At 45.9% G+C, this 15059-nt stretch overlaps 1 protein-coding gene across 2 annotated transcripts in view; it reads right to left on the bottom strand.

Annotated features, from left to right (window-relative positions):
- Positions 1-15059, bottom strand: part of LOC135549826 (trafficking protein particle complex subunit 9-like) — a 367075-nt gene that overhangs the window by 149872 nt on the left and 202144 nt on the right. For both annotated transcript variants that reach the window (XM_064980154.1, XM_064980155.1), the window contains one exon: positions 7349-7491. In XM_064980154.1, the coding sequence (XP_064836226.1) occupies positions 7349-7491 (143 nt within the window). The remainder of the gene's footprint in view (positions 1-7348; positions 7492-15059) is intronic.

The raw sequence follows: 15059 nt of genomic DNA, 5'->3' as shown, positions 1-15059 counted from the left end.
ACCCAACAAAAGTCTCGACACCACAGCAGAACAGTCCACACCAGACCCTGACCATAGAGTCGACATCACAGCAGAACAGACAAATGAAGAACCCCAAGCCCAGCGGCTCTCACCCCCTCTGAGCACCCCCCCTGTCAGCCACCCTGATAGCCCTTCTGACACCCCCCCCACACCCACTGAGGACAAACACAAGACACAGATTGTACTACTTATGGACTCAAATGGGAAATATATAGAAGAAAAAAAACGTTTTCCCAAACACTGTGTGTCTAAACTCTGGTGTCCAAACACCCAGCGCGCCATTGACCTTCTGTCTGAGGCCAAACTAGGCTCACCCAGCCACATAATGATACACACAGGCACAAACGACCTGAGGGCACAGCAGGAAAGAGTGGCCACAGCACTGAAGGCAGTGATTGAAAAGGCTTCTTCTACTTTCCCCAACACACAAGTGGAATTATCTCCAACCTGCTACCACGAAAATACTACCACCCTGCCACAATACAGCGGGTAAACGCAAGTATTTCCCGTGACTGTGCCTCAAAACCAAACGTTTTCCTGGCCCACCACTCCACCCTGGACTTGAACAGCCTCTATGACCAGGTCCACCTCTACAAGGCAGCAGTGCCCATCTTTGCCCGAACTCTAAAGGACATCGCTCTCAAACGTATCCCCAACACTTCACACAGGAGCAACAGATCAATAGACACCCCACCCAGACCAGCGAGACACCCTCCCAGACCTGCAGGACCCCCCCTGGACCTACACATAGAGGACCCACGCCAAGAGGAATTACATCCAGACCACCGCACACCCAGACACATCCACACCCCTACCCCAACCAATCAACACCCCCCCCCACGTCAACCATGCCCACACCCCATTTAGACCCCCTCAGATCAGACCTATGCCACTCCTGCCCACCCCATGCACCCCACCCCCACAAAGAGGGCCTCAACATGGAAGCCACACATACGCCCAGGTAGTGAGCGGGCAAACAGTCCCAACCCCCACTCTCACACTCGCCCAAGCCAATGGAATGTACCAGATGCTCAGCAGGCTCTGCTCACACTTACTGGCCTGAGGCCAAACCACGACCAACAACATTGGACACTTTATGGAACAAAAAGCCTTTACTATTTCATCCTGGAATATCCAAGGCCTGAGGTCATCTGCCTTTGGCCTGAAGAGCAGAAACCCGGACTTCACCAAAGAAATCGGTAATACAGACATTGTCATCCTGCAAGAAACCTGGTATAGAGGAGACAGACCCACTGGATGCCCTCTAGGTTACAGAGAGCTGGTAGTCCCATCCACCAAACTACCAGGTGTGAAACAGGGAAGGGACTCAGGGGGTATGCTAATTTGGTATAGAGCAGACCTAACTCACTCCATTAAATTAATCAAAACAGGAACATTCTACATTTGGCTAGAAATTCAAAAGGAAATTATCCTAACAGAGAAAAATGTCCTCCTGTGTGCTACCTATATCCCCCCACTAGAATCCCCATATTTTAATGAAGACAGCTTCTCCATCCTGGAGGGGGAAATCAATCATTTCCAGGCCCAGGGACATGTACTAGTCTGTGGCGACCTAAATGCCAGAACCGGACAAGAACCTGACACCCTCAGCACACAGGGGGACAAACACCTGCCTGGAGGTGACAGCATTCCCTCCCCCATATGCCCCCCTAGGCACAACTATGACAACATAACCAACAAAAACGGGTCACAACTCCTGCAGCTCTGTCGCACGCTGGGTATGTACATAGTCAATGGTAGGCTTCGAGGGGACTCCTATGGTAGGTACACCTATAGCTCATCTCTTGGCAGTAGTACTGTAGACTACTTTATCACTGACCTCAACCCAGTCTCTCAGAGCGTTCACAGTCAGCCCACTGACACCCCTATCAGACCACAGCAAAATCACAGTCTACCTAAACAGAGCAATACTCAATCATGAGGCATCAAAGCCAAAGGAACTGAGTAACATTAAGAAATGCTATAGATGGAAGGAATGCAGTTTGGAAACCTACCAAAAAACAATTAGGCAACAACATATTCAATCCCTTTTAGACAATTTCCTGGGTAAAACGTTCCACTGTAATAGTGAAGGTGTAAACTTGGCAGTAGAAAATCTTAACAGTATATTTGACCTCTCAGCTTCCCTATCAAATCTAAAAATCTCAAATAGAAAACCGAAGAAAATTAACAACAATGACAAATGGTTTGATGAAGAATGCAAAAATCTAAGAAAGAAATTGAGAAACCTGTCCAACCAAAAACATAGAGACCTGGAAAACCTGAGTCTACGCCTTCACTATGGTGAATCACTAAAACAATACAGAAATATACTACGGAAAAAGAAGGAACAGCATGTCAGAAATCAGCTCAATGTAATTGAAGAATCCATAGACTCTAACCACTTCTGGGAAAATTGGAAAACACTAAACAAACAACAACACGAAGAATTATCTATCCAAAATGGAGATGTATGGGTAAACCATTTCTCCAATCTTTTTGGCTCTATAACAAAGAATAAAGAGCAAAAACATATACATGATCAAATACAGATCTTAGAATCAACTATTAAAGACTACCAGAACCCACTGGATTCTCCAATTACATTGAATGAGTTACAGGACAAAATAAAAGCCCTCCAACCCAAAAAGGCCTGTGGTGTTGATGGTATCCTCAATGAAATGATCAAATATACAGACAACAAATTCCAATTGGCTATACTAAAACTCTTTAACATCATCCTTAGCTCTGGCATCTTCCCCAATATTTGGAACCAAGGACTGATCACCCCAATCCACAAAAATGGAGACAAATTCGACCCCAACTACCTTGGAATATGCGTCAACAGTAACCTTGGGAAAATCCTCTGCATTATCATTAACAGCAGACTCGTACACTTCCTCAATGAAAACAATGTACTGAGCAAATGTCAAATTGGCTTTTTACCAAATTACCGTACAACAGACCATGTATTCACCCTGCACACCCTAATTGACAACCAAACAAACCAAAACAAAGGCAAAGTCTTCTCATGCTTTGTTGATTTCAAAAAAGCCTTCGACTCAATTTGCCATGAGGGTCTGCTATACAAACTGATGGAAAGTGGTGTTGGGGGTAAAACATACGACATCATAAAATCCATGTATACAAACAACAAGTGTGCGGTTAAAATTGGCAAAAAACACACAAATTTCTTCACACAGAGTCGTGGGGTTAGACAGGGATGCAGCTTAAGCCCCACCCTCTTCAACATATATATCAACGAACTGGCGCGGGCACTAGAAAAGTCTGCAGCACCCGGCCTCACCCTACTAGAATCTGAAGTCAAATGTCTGCTGTTTGCTGATGATCTGGTGCTTCTGTCACCAACCAAGGAGGGCCTACAGCAGCACCTAGATCTTATGCACAGATTCTGTCAGACCTGGGCCCTGACAGTAAATCTCAGTAAGACCAAAATAACGGTGTTCCAAAAAAGTTCCAGTCACCAGGACCACAAATACAAATTCCATCTAGACACTGTTGCCCTAGAGCACACAAAAAACTATACATACCTTGGCCTAAACATCAGCGCCACAGGTAACTTCCACAAAGCTGTGAACGATCTGAGAGACAAGGCAAGAAGGGCATTCTATGCCATCAAAAGGAACATAAATCTCAACATACCAATTAGGATTTGGCTAAAAATACTTGAATCAGTCATAGAGCCCATTGCCCTTTATTGTGAGGTCTGGGGTCCGCTCACCAACCAAGACTTCACAAAATGGGACAAACACCAAATTGAGACTATGGACGCAGAATTCTGCAAAAATATCCTGAGTGTACAACGTAGAACACCAAATAATGTATGCAGAGCAGAATTAGGCCAATACCCACTAATTATCAAAATCCAGAAAAGAGCTGTTAAATTCTATAACCACCTAAAAGGAAGCGATTCCCAAACCTTCCACAACAAAGCCATCACCTACAGAGAGATGAACCTGGAGAAGAGTCCCCTAAGCAAGCTGGTCCTGGGGCTCTGTTCACAAACACACCCCACAGAGCCCCATGACAGCAGCACAATTAGACCCAACCAAATCATGAGAAAACAAAAAGATAATTACTTGACACATTGGAAAGAATTAACAAAAAAACAGAGCAAACTAGAATGCTATTTGGCTCTTAACAGAGAGTACACAGCGGCAGAATACCTGACCACTGTGACTGACCCAAAATTAAGGAAAGCTTTGACTATGTACAGACTCAGCGAGCATAGCCTTGCTATTGAGAAAGGCCGCCGTAGGCAGACATGGCTCTCAAGAGAAGACAGGCTATGTGCTCACTGCCCACAAAATGAGGTGGAAACTAAGCTGCACTTCCTAACCTCCTGCCCAATGTATGACCATATTAGAGAGACATATTTCCCTCAGATTACACAGATCCACAAAGAATTCGAAAACAAATCCAATTTTGAAAAACTCCCATATCTACTGGGTGAAATTCCACAGTGTGCCATCAGAGCAGCAAGATTTGTGACCTGTTGCCATGAGAAAAGGGCAACCAGTGAAGAACATGAATCATTGTAAATACAACCCATATCTATGCTTATTTATTTTATCCTGTGTCCTTACCATTTGTACATTGTAAAAACACTGTATATATATATATAATATGACATTTGTAATGTCTTTATTGTTTTGAAACTTCTGTATGTGTGATGTCTACTGTTAATTTTTATTGTTTATTTCACTTTATATATTATCTACCTTACTTGCTTTGGCAATGTTAACACATGTTACCCATGCCAATAAAGCCCCTTGAATTGAATTGAATTGAGAGACAGAGACAGAGAGAGAGAGACAGAGAGAGAGAGAGAGAGAGAGAGATAGATAGAGAGACAGATAGAGAGAGAGAGAGAGACAGAGAGAGAGAGAGACAACGAGAGAGAGAGAGAGACAGAGACACACACAGAGAGAGAGAGAGAGAGACAGAGAGAGACAGAGAGAGTGACAGAGAGGGAGAGAGAGACAGAGAGAGTGACAGAGAGGGAGAGAGAGACAGAGAGAGACAGAGAGAGAGAGACAGAGAGAGACAGAGAGAGAGAGAGAGAGAGAGAGACAGAGAGAGACAGAGAGAGACAGAGAGAGAGACACAGAGAGAGAGAGAGAGACACAGAGAGAGAGACAGAGAGAGACAGAGAGAGAGAGACAGAGAGAGAGAGACAGAGAGAGAGAGACAGAGAGAGAGAGAGAGAGAGAGACACAGAGAGAGACACACAGAGAGAGAGACACAGAGAGAGAGAGAGACACAGAGAGAGACACAGAGAGAGAGAGACACAGAGAGACAGAGACAGAGAGAGACACAGAGAGAGAGACAGAGAGAGAGAGAGACAGAGAGAGACAGAGACAGAGAGAGAGAGAGACAGAGAGAGAGACAGAGAGAGAGAGACAGAGAGAGAGAGACAGAGAGAGACCAACAAGCATCCTTTTCTCTGTTTCAGTCTCTCCCTATTTAAGGGCTTTTTCTGTGAAAGACCTGCTTTTATGTACTGTAATGGAATGAAGTGAGCTGCACTGGCCCACTTAATCACTACACCAAGCCACAGAAAGGTTCTCCAGAGATGAGAGCGATAGAGCGAGACAGAAATATAGAGCGAGAGAAAGCGAGAGAGAGAAAGAGAAACCGACAAAGAGACAGTCCCTCCCTCTTTCCCCCTCACAGCAGTAGTGTGCTACAGTGTAAGAGCAGCAGTACAGAACTAGAAAAATAGGTTTCATTCACATTCCTTTTCAAAGGTCTCTTTAAGTCCACACTTTGAAGCCACAGAGGACGGACGAAAATACAGACAGAAAGCGATGGATGATTAGAGGAGTTCACTTGCTTCTCAACTGCATTATTCCAGACAATTTAGAAACTGGGAAACTGCAGTAGACAATATGGAAAGATCTACGTATAAAGATAAGGCAAATGTATGCAGCTCTAACTAAGCCCTGTCTAAAACGACGGACAGTAAAGGACTCAAGATACCGTCTATTCATTTACACCCAGATCTAATGTGTCAAATGGGGTCAGAGAGAGAAACCCACACTGACTCTTCTGGCACCTGGTCTCCTCTCCTCTCCCTCTCTCTCCTCCACTCTCTGTCTCCTTCCTACTTTCACAGTGAATTATGGATCTCCTCTGAGAATCACCTCTCAATTAACGTCAACTTTTGTCATGCGAAGCCAGAGAGAGACAGTACTGCTGGGATACTGTAAACAGATATACAGAGGATATTCTCTGTGGAAATGTCACGACCTTTCCTTTCTGAGACAACGCAGTATCGCTTGAGAAACATCCAGAGAGACTCGCGTCGAGATTGGAGGAGCAAAATCTCCAAATCTACTGTGTCTGATGGGGAGAAATAGTTTGGGGGGGAGGAGGGAGGTAGCGAGGGAGAGGCAGACCTATGAGTGAGGGAGGGAGGAAAAGGGGGAGTGACAAGATGATAGTGACTGCAGGGCGGAGGAGAGAAGAGACAGATTTATCACCAGAGCAGAAAGATAGAGAGAAAGATGGATTGGTTAAACTGCAGATATTATTACAGCAAATGATTCACCTCAAGTGGTGATTACTGGAGTACGATCTGTCTCCCTCCCTCTCTCCCTCGCTTCTGCAACCTGGCTTTTTCCACAGAGCCGGAGAGATGACAAGGGGGGGGGGAGAGGAGACAGAGCAAGAGAGAGGAGAGAGAGAAAGGGAGCGAGAGCTAGGAGAGATAATATTCATTTTCTAGTTCCCACCTAGGCCTGTCAGTAGAAATGCCATCTTTCCGATTTCCCATTGTTACAGCGACAATAATTGTCACTGAGCAGAGCAGAGCGCTGGTCTAGTCTGGGCTGGTCTGGTCTGCTGGGTAGAGGAGCAGGAAGTGGGGACTGAGGGGATCTGGTGCGACGTGTTTACCCAGTCAAGATGGAAAAACACAACAAACACTTTGCGTCATCACAGTTAAAGTGGAACCGTGGAACACAACACAGTGCTCTTACTAATAGGACTGGCCGTACTAGGAGTTAGTCGGATGACTGTTGAGGGTAGGAATGAAAGATACAGCAGGATAAGAGAAGCGGAAACATCCAGTTCACGGTACACAAGTAACAGCCGAGCAAACACTGCAACGTTGTGTCAAAGTTGCGACAACGTAGTGCGGTGGTTGTGTTTTTGCTGGGAGTTGTTGGGACAGTGATGTCGACTGTCTGCCGATGCACTTAATCCATAGGAAGGGAAGGCAACCTTAATGATTGCTCTCTGTTCGCCGCTCCCCAGAATTGATAGTTAATAAGGTTTTTTTTAAATGAATGATAGTGTTTACCTGGTGGCCGGTAGTGTGCTGACTCTGGTGAAGAACACAGAGGGTTCTACGTCAACATGCACTCCCAAGGACAGGTCCCGATAGTAGCCCTCCACCTTGCCTGCTCCCCCCGAGTACTTAAAGGTCATCACAGCTTCCAACGTCTGGAAAGAGAGAGAGGGCGAGAGAGAAACATCTACATTAATACAAGGCTATTCTAAGAATGAGCACAAGGCATTAAACCGTAACTCAATGATTCAGGTAAAAGACTGAAGCTAATGATAGTTTACAAAAAGCTTTGGACAAATGTAGTCTGTTCAGATGGTCCAGCAGTTTCTATTGACTCCTGCATGGAACAGTGAACCTGTGTGGTTGGGGTCAAAGGTGACAACCAGCCAACCACTGGCTCTCTTCTCAACCATGAGCAGAATGACACGTATTCTGAGACCAATAACAAAAAAAGTGATGAAATAATGAACACACAGTAACGTGATGTGTTCTGATGATGTGTAATCAAGAGAGTGAAGTGAAAAGGAACATTTGTTCTGATGATGTGTAATCAAAGAGAGTGAAGTGAAAAGGAACATTTGTTCTGATGATGTGTAATCAAGAGAGTGAAGTGAAAAGGAACGTGATGTGTTCTGATGATGTGTAATCAAGAGAGTGAAGTGAAAAGGAACATTTCTTCTGATGATGTGTAATCAAGAGAGTGAAGTGAAAAGGAACATTTGTTCCGATGATGTGTAATCAAGAGAGTGAAGTGAAATGGAACATTTGTTCCGATGATGTGTAATCAAGAGAGTGAAGTGAAAAGGAACATTTGTTCCGATGATGTGTAATCAAGAGAGTGAAGTGAAAAGGAGGACAAGCAGATGGCAGAGGGTCTTGATGGGTCTCTCGATATTCAGACACTGTATGTGGGAAAAGGTTTGTGTACATATGTGCAAGTGTGTGTGCGTGTAAACACATGCATTTGTTTGCATGGAAAGCTGACTGGTCCTCAACACGTGTGGAATCCATGGAGCTAAGCCAAGTGTGTGTGTGTGTGTGTGTGTGTGTGTGTAGTGCCTGTAAACATAGAGCAGGTACAAACAGGTTTTCATCATGTTTTTCAGTCCATCTGCCCATCCATCAATCTTTAACCCCATCCAGAGTGAACATCTCTCAGCATGGAGCCTGTGACTTTCAGCTCTGCCAACCCCGGCTGTCTCTACTGGGGCCTGACTACACACCACATTCATGGTCCAATTGATGGTTACAGAACAGCCCAACCACATGCTAAACCCCAGAGAGACTGTCTGTCAGCCCCCCTCCTCCTCATCCACCACCTCCCTCCCTCCTCCACCCAGCCACTCATCCTCCGTCCTCCTCCTCTACTCTGTGTGTGTGTGTGGTAGTGTGTGTGTGTGTGTGCGTACGTGTGTGTACTGCATGTCCTTCAGCCAGAGGGACAGACGCCATTCTCTTGCTTGACAAGATCTTATCTCTCCCATCACCTCCTCTCCTCTCCTCTCCCCTCTCCTTCTCTCTCCTCCCCTCCCTTCCCCTCCCAGGCTGCACATAACCAGATTTCTCCTTAACAACGTGGACAAGTCAACATTCACAAAATGCATTTCATCACTTTTGATGAACAGGTTCTTTCATTAAGATGCAGATGTAAATTATTCAAAAATACAGCCGATGCAAAACAGACTGTGTCGCTGAGACGCACCTTCCTTCCTTGTGCTGTCTAACATGCAGGGTTCACGGCGGAGAGGCCTGGTGTGAGTGTCTGGGAAAGACAGAGGTTGTCATATCACTATGGAAATTAGGTTGTATTACAAGAGGAAAGTTGAAGGGAGGACATGAATCTAAGTACAGACCTAGTCATGGCAGACAGACAAACACAGACCCAGTCATGGTAGACAGACAGACACAGACCTAGTCATGGTAGACAGACAGACACAGACATATTCATGGTAGAGACAGACACACATACCTAGTCATGGTAGAGACAGACACACATACCTAGTCATGGTAGAGACAGGAACAGACCTAGTCATGGTAGAGGCACAGACCTAGTCATGGTAGAGACACAGACGAAGTCATGGTAGAGATAGAGAGACAGACCTAGTCATGGTAGAGACAGGACCAGACCTAGTCATGGTAGAGACAGGACCAGACCTAGTCATGGTAGAGACAGGACCAGACCTAGTCATGGTAGAGACAGGACCAGACCTAGTCATGGTAGAGACAGGACCAGACCTAGTCATGGTAGAGACAGGACCAGACCTAGTCATGGTAGAGACAGGACCAGACCTAGTCATGGTAGAGACAGGACCAGACCTAGTCATGGTAGAGACACAGACCTAGTCATGGTAGAGACACAGACCTAGTCATGGTAGAGACAGGACCAGACCTAGTCATGGTAGAGACAGGACCAGACCTAGTCACGGTAGAGACAGGACCAGACCTAGTCATGGTAGAGACAGGACCAGACCTAGTCATGGTAGAGACACAGACCTAGTCATGGTAGAGATACAGACCTAGTCATGGTAGAGACAGGAACAGACCTCGTCATGGTAGAGACAGGACCAGACCTAGTCATGGTAGAGACAGGACCAGACCTCGTCATGGTAGAGACAGGACCAGACCTAGTCATGGTAGAGACAGGACCAGACCTAGTCACGGTAGAGACAGGACCAGACCTAGTCACGGTAGAGACAGGACCAGACCTAGTCACGGTAGAGACAGGACCAGACCTAGTCATGGTAGAGACAGGACCAGACCAGGTCATGGTAGAGACAGAGAAACAGACCGAGTCATGGTAGAGACAGGACCAGACCTAGTCATGGTAGAGACACAGACCTAGTCATGGTAGAGACACAGACCTCGTCATGGTAGAGACACAGACCTCGTCATGGTAGAGATACAGACCTAGTCATGGTAGAGACAGAGAAACAGACCTAGTCATGGTAGAGACAGAGAAACAAACCTAGTCATGGTAGAGACAGGACCATACCTAGTCATGGTAGAGACAGGACCATACCTAGTCATGGTAGAGACACAGACCTAGTCATGGTAGAGATACAGACCTAGTCATGGTAGAGACAGAGAAACAGACCTAGTCATGGTAGAGACAGAGAAACAAACCTAGTCATGGTAGAGACACAGATACAGACCTAGTCATGGCAGAGATACAGACCTAGTCATGGTAGAGATACAGACCTAGTCATGGTAGAGACAGAGAAACAGACCTAGTCATGGTAGAGACAGGACCAGACCTAGTCATGGTAGAGATAGAGACACAGACCTAGTCATGGTAGAGACAGGACCAGACCTAGTCATGGTAGAGACAGGACCAGACCTAGTCATGGTAGAGACAGGACCAGACCTAGTCATGGTAGAGACAGGACCAGACCTAGTCATGTTAGAGACAGGACCAGACCTAGTCATGGTAGAGACACAGACCTAGTCATGGTAGAGATACAGACCTAGTCATGGTAGAGACAGGACCAGACCTCATCATGGTAGAGACAGGACCAGACCTAGTCATGGTAGAGACAGGACCAGACCTCGTCATGGTAGAGACAGGACCAGACCTAGTCATGGTAGAGACAGGACCAGACCTAGTCATGGTAGAGACAGGACCAGACCTAGTCATGGTAGAGACAGGACCAGACCTAGTCATGGTAGAGACAGGACCAGACCTAGTCATGGTAGAGACAGGACCAGACCTAGTCATGGTAGAGACACAGACCTAGTCATGGTAGAGACACAGACCTCGTCATGGTAGAGACACAGACCTCGTCATGATAGAGACAGAGAAACAGACCTAGTCATGGTAGAGACACAGACCTAGTCATGGTAGAGACACAGACCTCGTCATGGTAGAGATACAGACCTAGTCATGGTAGAGACAGAGAAACAGACCTAGTCATGGTAGAGACAGGACCAGACCTAGTCATGGTAGAGACAGAGAAACAGACCTAGTCATGGTAGAGACACAGACCTAGTCATGGTAGAGACAGGACCAGACCTAGTCATGGTAGAGACAGAGAAACAGACCTAGTCATGGTAGAGAAACAGACCTAGTCATGGTAGAGACAGGACCAGACCTAGTCATGGTAGAGACAGGACCAGACCTAGTCATGGTAGAGACAGAGAAACAGACCTAGTCATGGTAGAGAAACAGACCTAGTCATGGTAGAGATACAGACCTAGTCATGGTAGAGACAGAGAAACAGACCTAGTCATGGTAGAGACAGAGAAACAAACCTAGTCATGGTAGAGACACAGATACAGACCTAGTCATGGCAGAGATACAGACCTAGTCATGGTAGAGATACAGACCTAGTCATGGTAGAGACAGAGAAACAGACCTAGTCATGGTAGAGATAGGACCAGACCTAGTCATGGTAGAGACAGGACCAGACCTAGTCATGGTAGAGACAGGACCAGACCTAGTCATGGTAGAGACAGGACCAGACCTAGTCATGGTAGAGACAGGACCAGACCTAGTCATGGTAGAGACAGGACCAGACCTAGTCATGGTAGAGACAGGACCAGACCTAGTCATGGTAGAGACAGGACCAGACCTAGTCTTGGTAGAGGCAGGGCCAGACCTAGTCATGGTAGAGACAGGACCAGACCTAGTCATGGTAGAGACAGGACCAGACCTAGTCATGGTAGAGACACAGACCTAGTCATGGTAGAGACAGGACCAGACCTAGTCATGGTAGAGACACAGACCTAGTCATGGTAGAGACAGAGAAACAGACCTAGTCATGGTAGAGACAGGACCAGACCTAGTCATGGTAGAGACAAAGAAACAGACCTAGTCATGGTAGAGACACATACCTAGTCATGGTAGAGACAGGACCAGACCTAGTCATGGTAGAAGCACAGACCTAGTCATGGTAGAGACAGGACCAGACCTAGTCATGGTAGAGGCACAGACCTAGTCATGGTAGAGGCACAGACCTAGTCATGGTAGAAACAGAGAAACAAACCTAGTCATGGTAGAGACACAGATACAGACCTAGTCATGGCAGAGATACAGACCTAGTCATGGTAGAGACACAGACCTAGTCGTGGTAGACACACAGATACAGACCTAGTCATGGTAGAGATACAGACCTAGTCATGGTGTCTCTACCATGACTAGGTCTGTGTCTCTACCATGATTAGGTCTGTGTCTCATACATATGAGATGAGTAATGCAAGACATGTAAACCTTATTAAAGTGACTAGTGATCCCACTACTTTTTCTATTCTGGTTAAAGCCAATTTGCTCTATTCTGTGAAGGGAGTTGTACACAGCGTTGTACGAGATCTTCAGTTTCTTGGTAGTTTCTTGCATGGAATAGCCTTCATTTCTCAGAAGAATAGACTGATGAGTTTCAGAAGAAAGTCCTTTGGTTTTTGGTCATTTTGAACCTGTAATCGAACCCACAAATGTTGAAGCTCAAGATGCTCAACTTGTCTAAAGAAGGCCAGTTTTATTGCTTCTTTAATCAGAACAACAGTTTAACTGTGCTAACATAATTGCAAAAGGGTTTTCTAATGATCAGTTAGCCTTTTAAAATGATAAAATTGGATTAGCTAACACAACGTGCCATTAAAACACAGGATTGATGGTTGCTGACAGTGGGCCTCTGTAGGTCTATGTAGATATTCCAGCAAAAATCTGCCGTTTCCAGCTACAATAGTCATTTACAACATTATTAATGTCTACACTGTATTTCTGATCAATTTGATGTTAATTTTAATGGACAAAACAAATAGTTTTTCTTCCAAAAACAAGGACATTTCTAAGTGACCCCGAACTTAACGGTAGTGTACATATGAGATGAGTAATGCAAGACATGTAAACCTTATTAAAGTGACTAGTGATCCATTTATTAAAGTGGCCAATGATTCAAGTCTGTATGTAGGCAGCAGCCTCTCTGTGTTAGTAATGGCTGTCGACCAGTCTGATGGCCTTGAGATAGAAGCTGTTCTTCAGTCTCTCGGTCCCAGCTTTGATGCACCTGTACTGACCTCACCTTCTGGATGGTAGCGGGGTGAACAGGCAGTGGCTCGAGTGGTTGTTGTCCTTGATGATCTTTTTGGCATTCCTGTGACATCGGGTGCTGTAGGTATCCTGGAGGGCATGTAGTTTGCCCCCAGCGATGCGTTGTCCACTGCGGTTGTGGGCGGTGCACTTGCTGTACCGGGCGGTGATGCAGCCTGACAGGATGCTCTCAATTGTGCATCTGTAAAGGTTTGTGAGGGTTTTAGGTGACATGTCACATTTCTTCAGCCTCCTGAGGTTGAAGAGGCGCTGTTGCGCTTTCTTCACCACGCTGTCTGTGTGGGTGGACCATTTCAGTTTGTCCGTGATGTGTACGCCGAGGAACTTAAAACTTTCCACCTCCACTGCTGTCCCTCTGCTGTTTCCTGAAGTCCACGGCCATCTCCTTTGTTTTGTTGACGTTGAATGAGAGGTTGTTTTGCTGACAGCATACTCCGAGTGCTCATACGTCCTCCCTATAGGCTGTCTCGTCGTCGTTCCACACTGATCCAGCCATGCCCCCCCCCCCCCATCCCTGTAATGCCTTCTGTCTTTGCATAATTTAAAATATCACTTTTCTTCATGGAGCAGATGGGCTTATAGAACGGCCTGTACTGGAAGCAGTAAAAGTCCCCTGCATTAATGAACATTTAGGACCTTTTTGTTTGTTATTTAAACCAGACTCAGCACATCTCTAAGTACTCAGTGAAGAAGCTGCTTATGTCATCAATTGGAGATGTCTTGATCTCAACTTCAGCTATGAGTGCAGATTGCTGTTTCTTTATTGAGTTTTATGTAAGAAACGCTGGTCTGGACGGTCTTCTCTCCTAATGCTGTATGGTCAACTGGAGCCCTCTAACTTTCACCATCCATTTTGGCCCGCTCTCCCCTGAATGATTCAACTCTCCTGTGACTGGTATGTCTCTCAGCCACTTCCTACAAGTCTGCCTTCCCTTCCTGCATAATGATGTCCACATCAGAGTCAGACCCGAACTGACCCTACAATGAGAGGCAGCATGCAGACTCACCGCAACAGTAAAGCGCTTAGGGACAAAAATGTCCGGACCATCTGTGAACGGGACCGTTTGGTCCTTGTCCAGATAGTTCTTCTGATTGGTTGAGGGGATTGAGGTCGAGGAGAGCAGTTCAGGTTAAGTTGCTATGCAAGCTGTCTATGCTCCCATGTTTCGCCTTGACAGAATTCTCGCCGACCCATTGTTACTGTTTTGAGCTATTTTCGGTCCCCTTACACCAGGGCTGTTGCTGAGCAGTTTATTGTAATCCTTTATGGACTAGCCACCCAATGCCTGTCTTACACCATACAGAGATTGTCCTAGGCTTCCTTGCACTTCTTTGATAATTCAAAAGTCACTAGTGCTGCTCATGGTCGTGGTAGAAAACTTTCCTCTCTTGTCAGATGGTCTCCTGGTGAATCATCCTATACTCTTCATGAGTCCAACAGAGGTGTGAGAATGTCAAGCTGTCACAGGGCCACAAATAGCTGGTATGGCTGTAGAGAAGGAGCCTATCAGATACCGCATGCAGATGGAAACACAACCAGTGAACCACAGCGACTACACTGACCTCTGATGGACATGATCCAGCATGCTGTCTTACTTAGAGTTGCAAAATGACATTAACTTCCCCCAAGTTCTCAGGTTTTCCAGAAATCCTTGTTAAAAGATAACCGGAATAAGG

This window comes from Oncorhynchus masou, chromosome 12 (genome assembly GCF_036934945.1).
Source record: "Oncorhynchus masou masou isolate Uvic2021 chromosome 12, UVic_Omas_1.1, whole genome shotgun sequence".
Taxonomy (NCBI): Eukaryota; Metazoa; Chordata; class Actinopteri; order Salmoniformes; family Salmonidae; genus Oncorhynchus; species Oncorhynchus masou.
The sequence above is the reverse complement of the archived record's forward strand: the minus strand, read 5'-3'. Positions and strand labels throughout refer to the sequence as shown.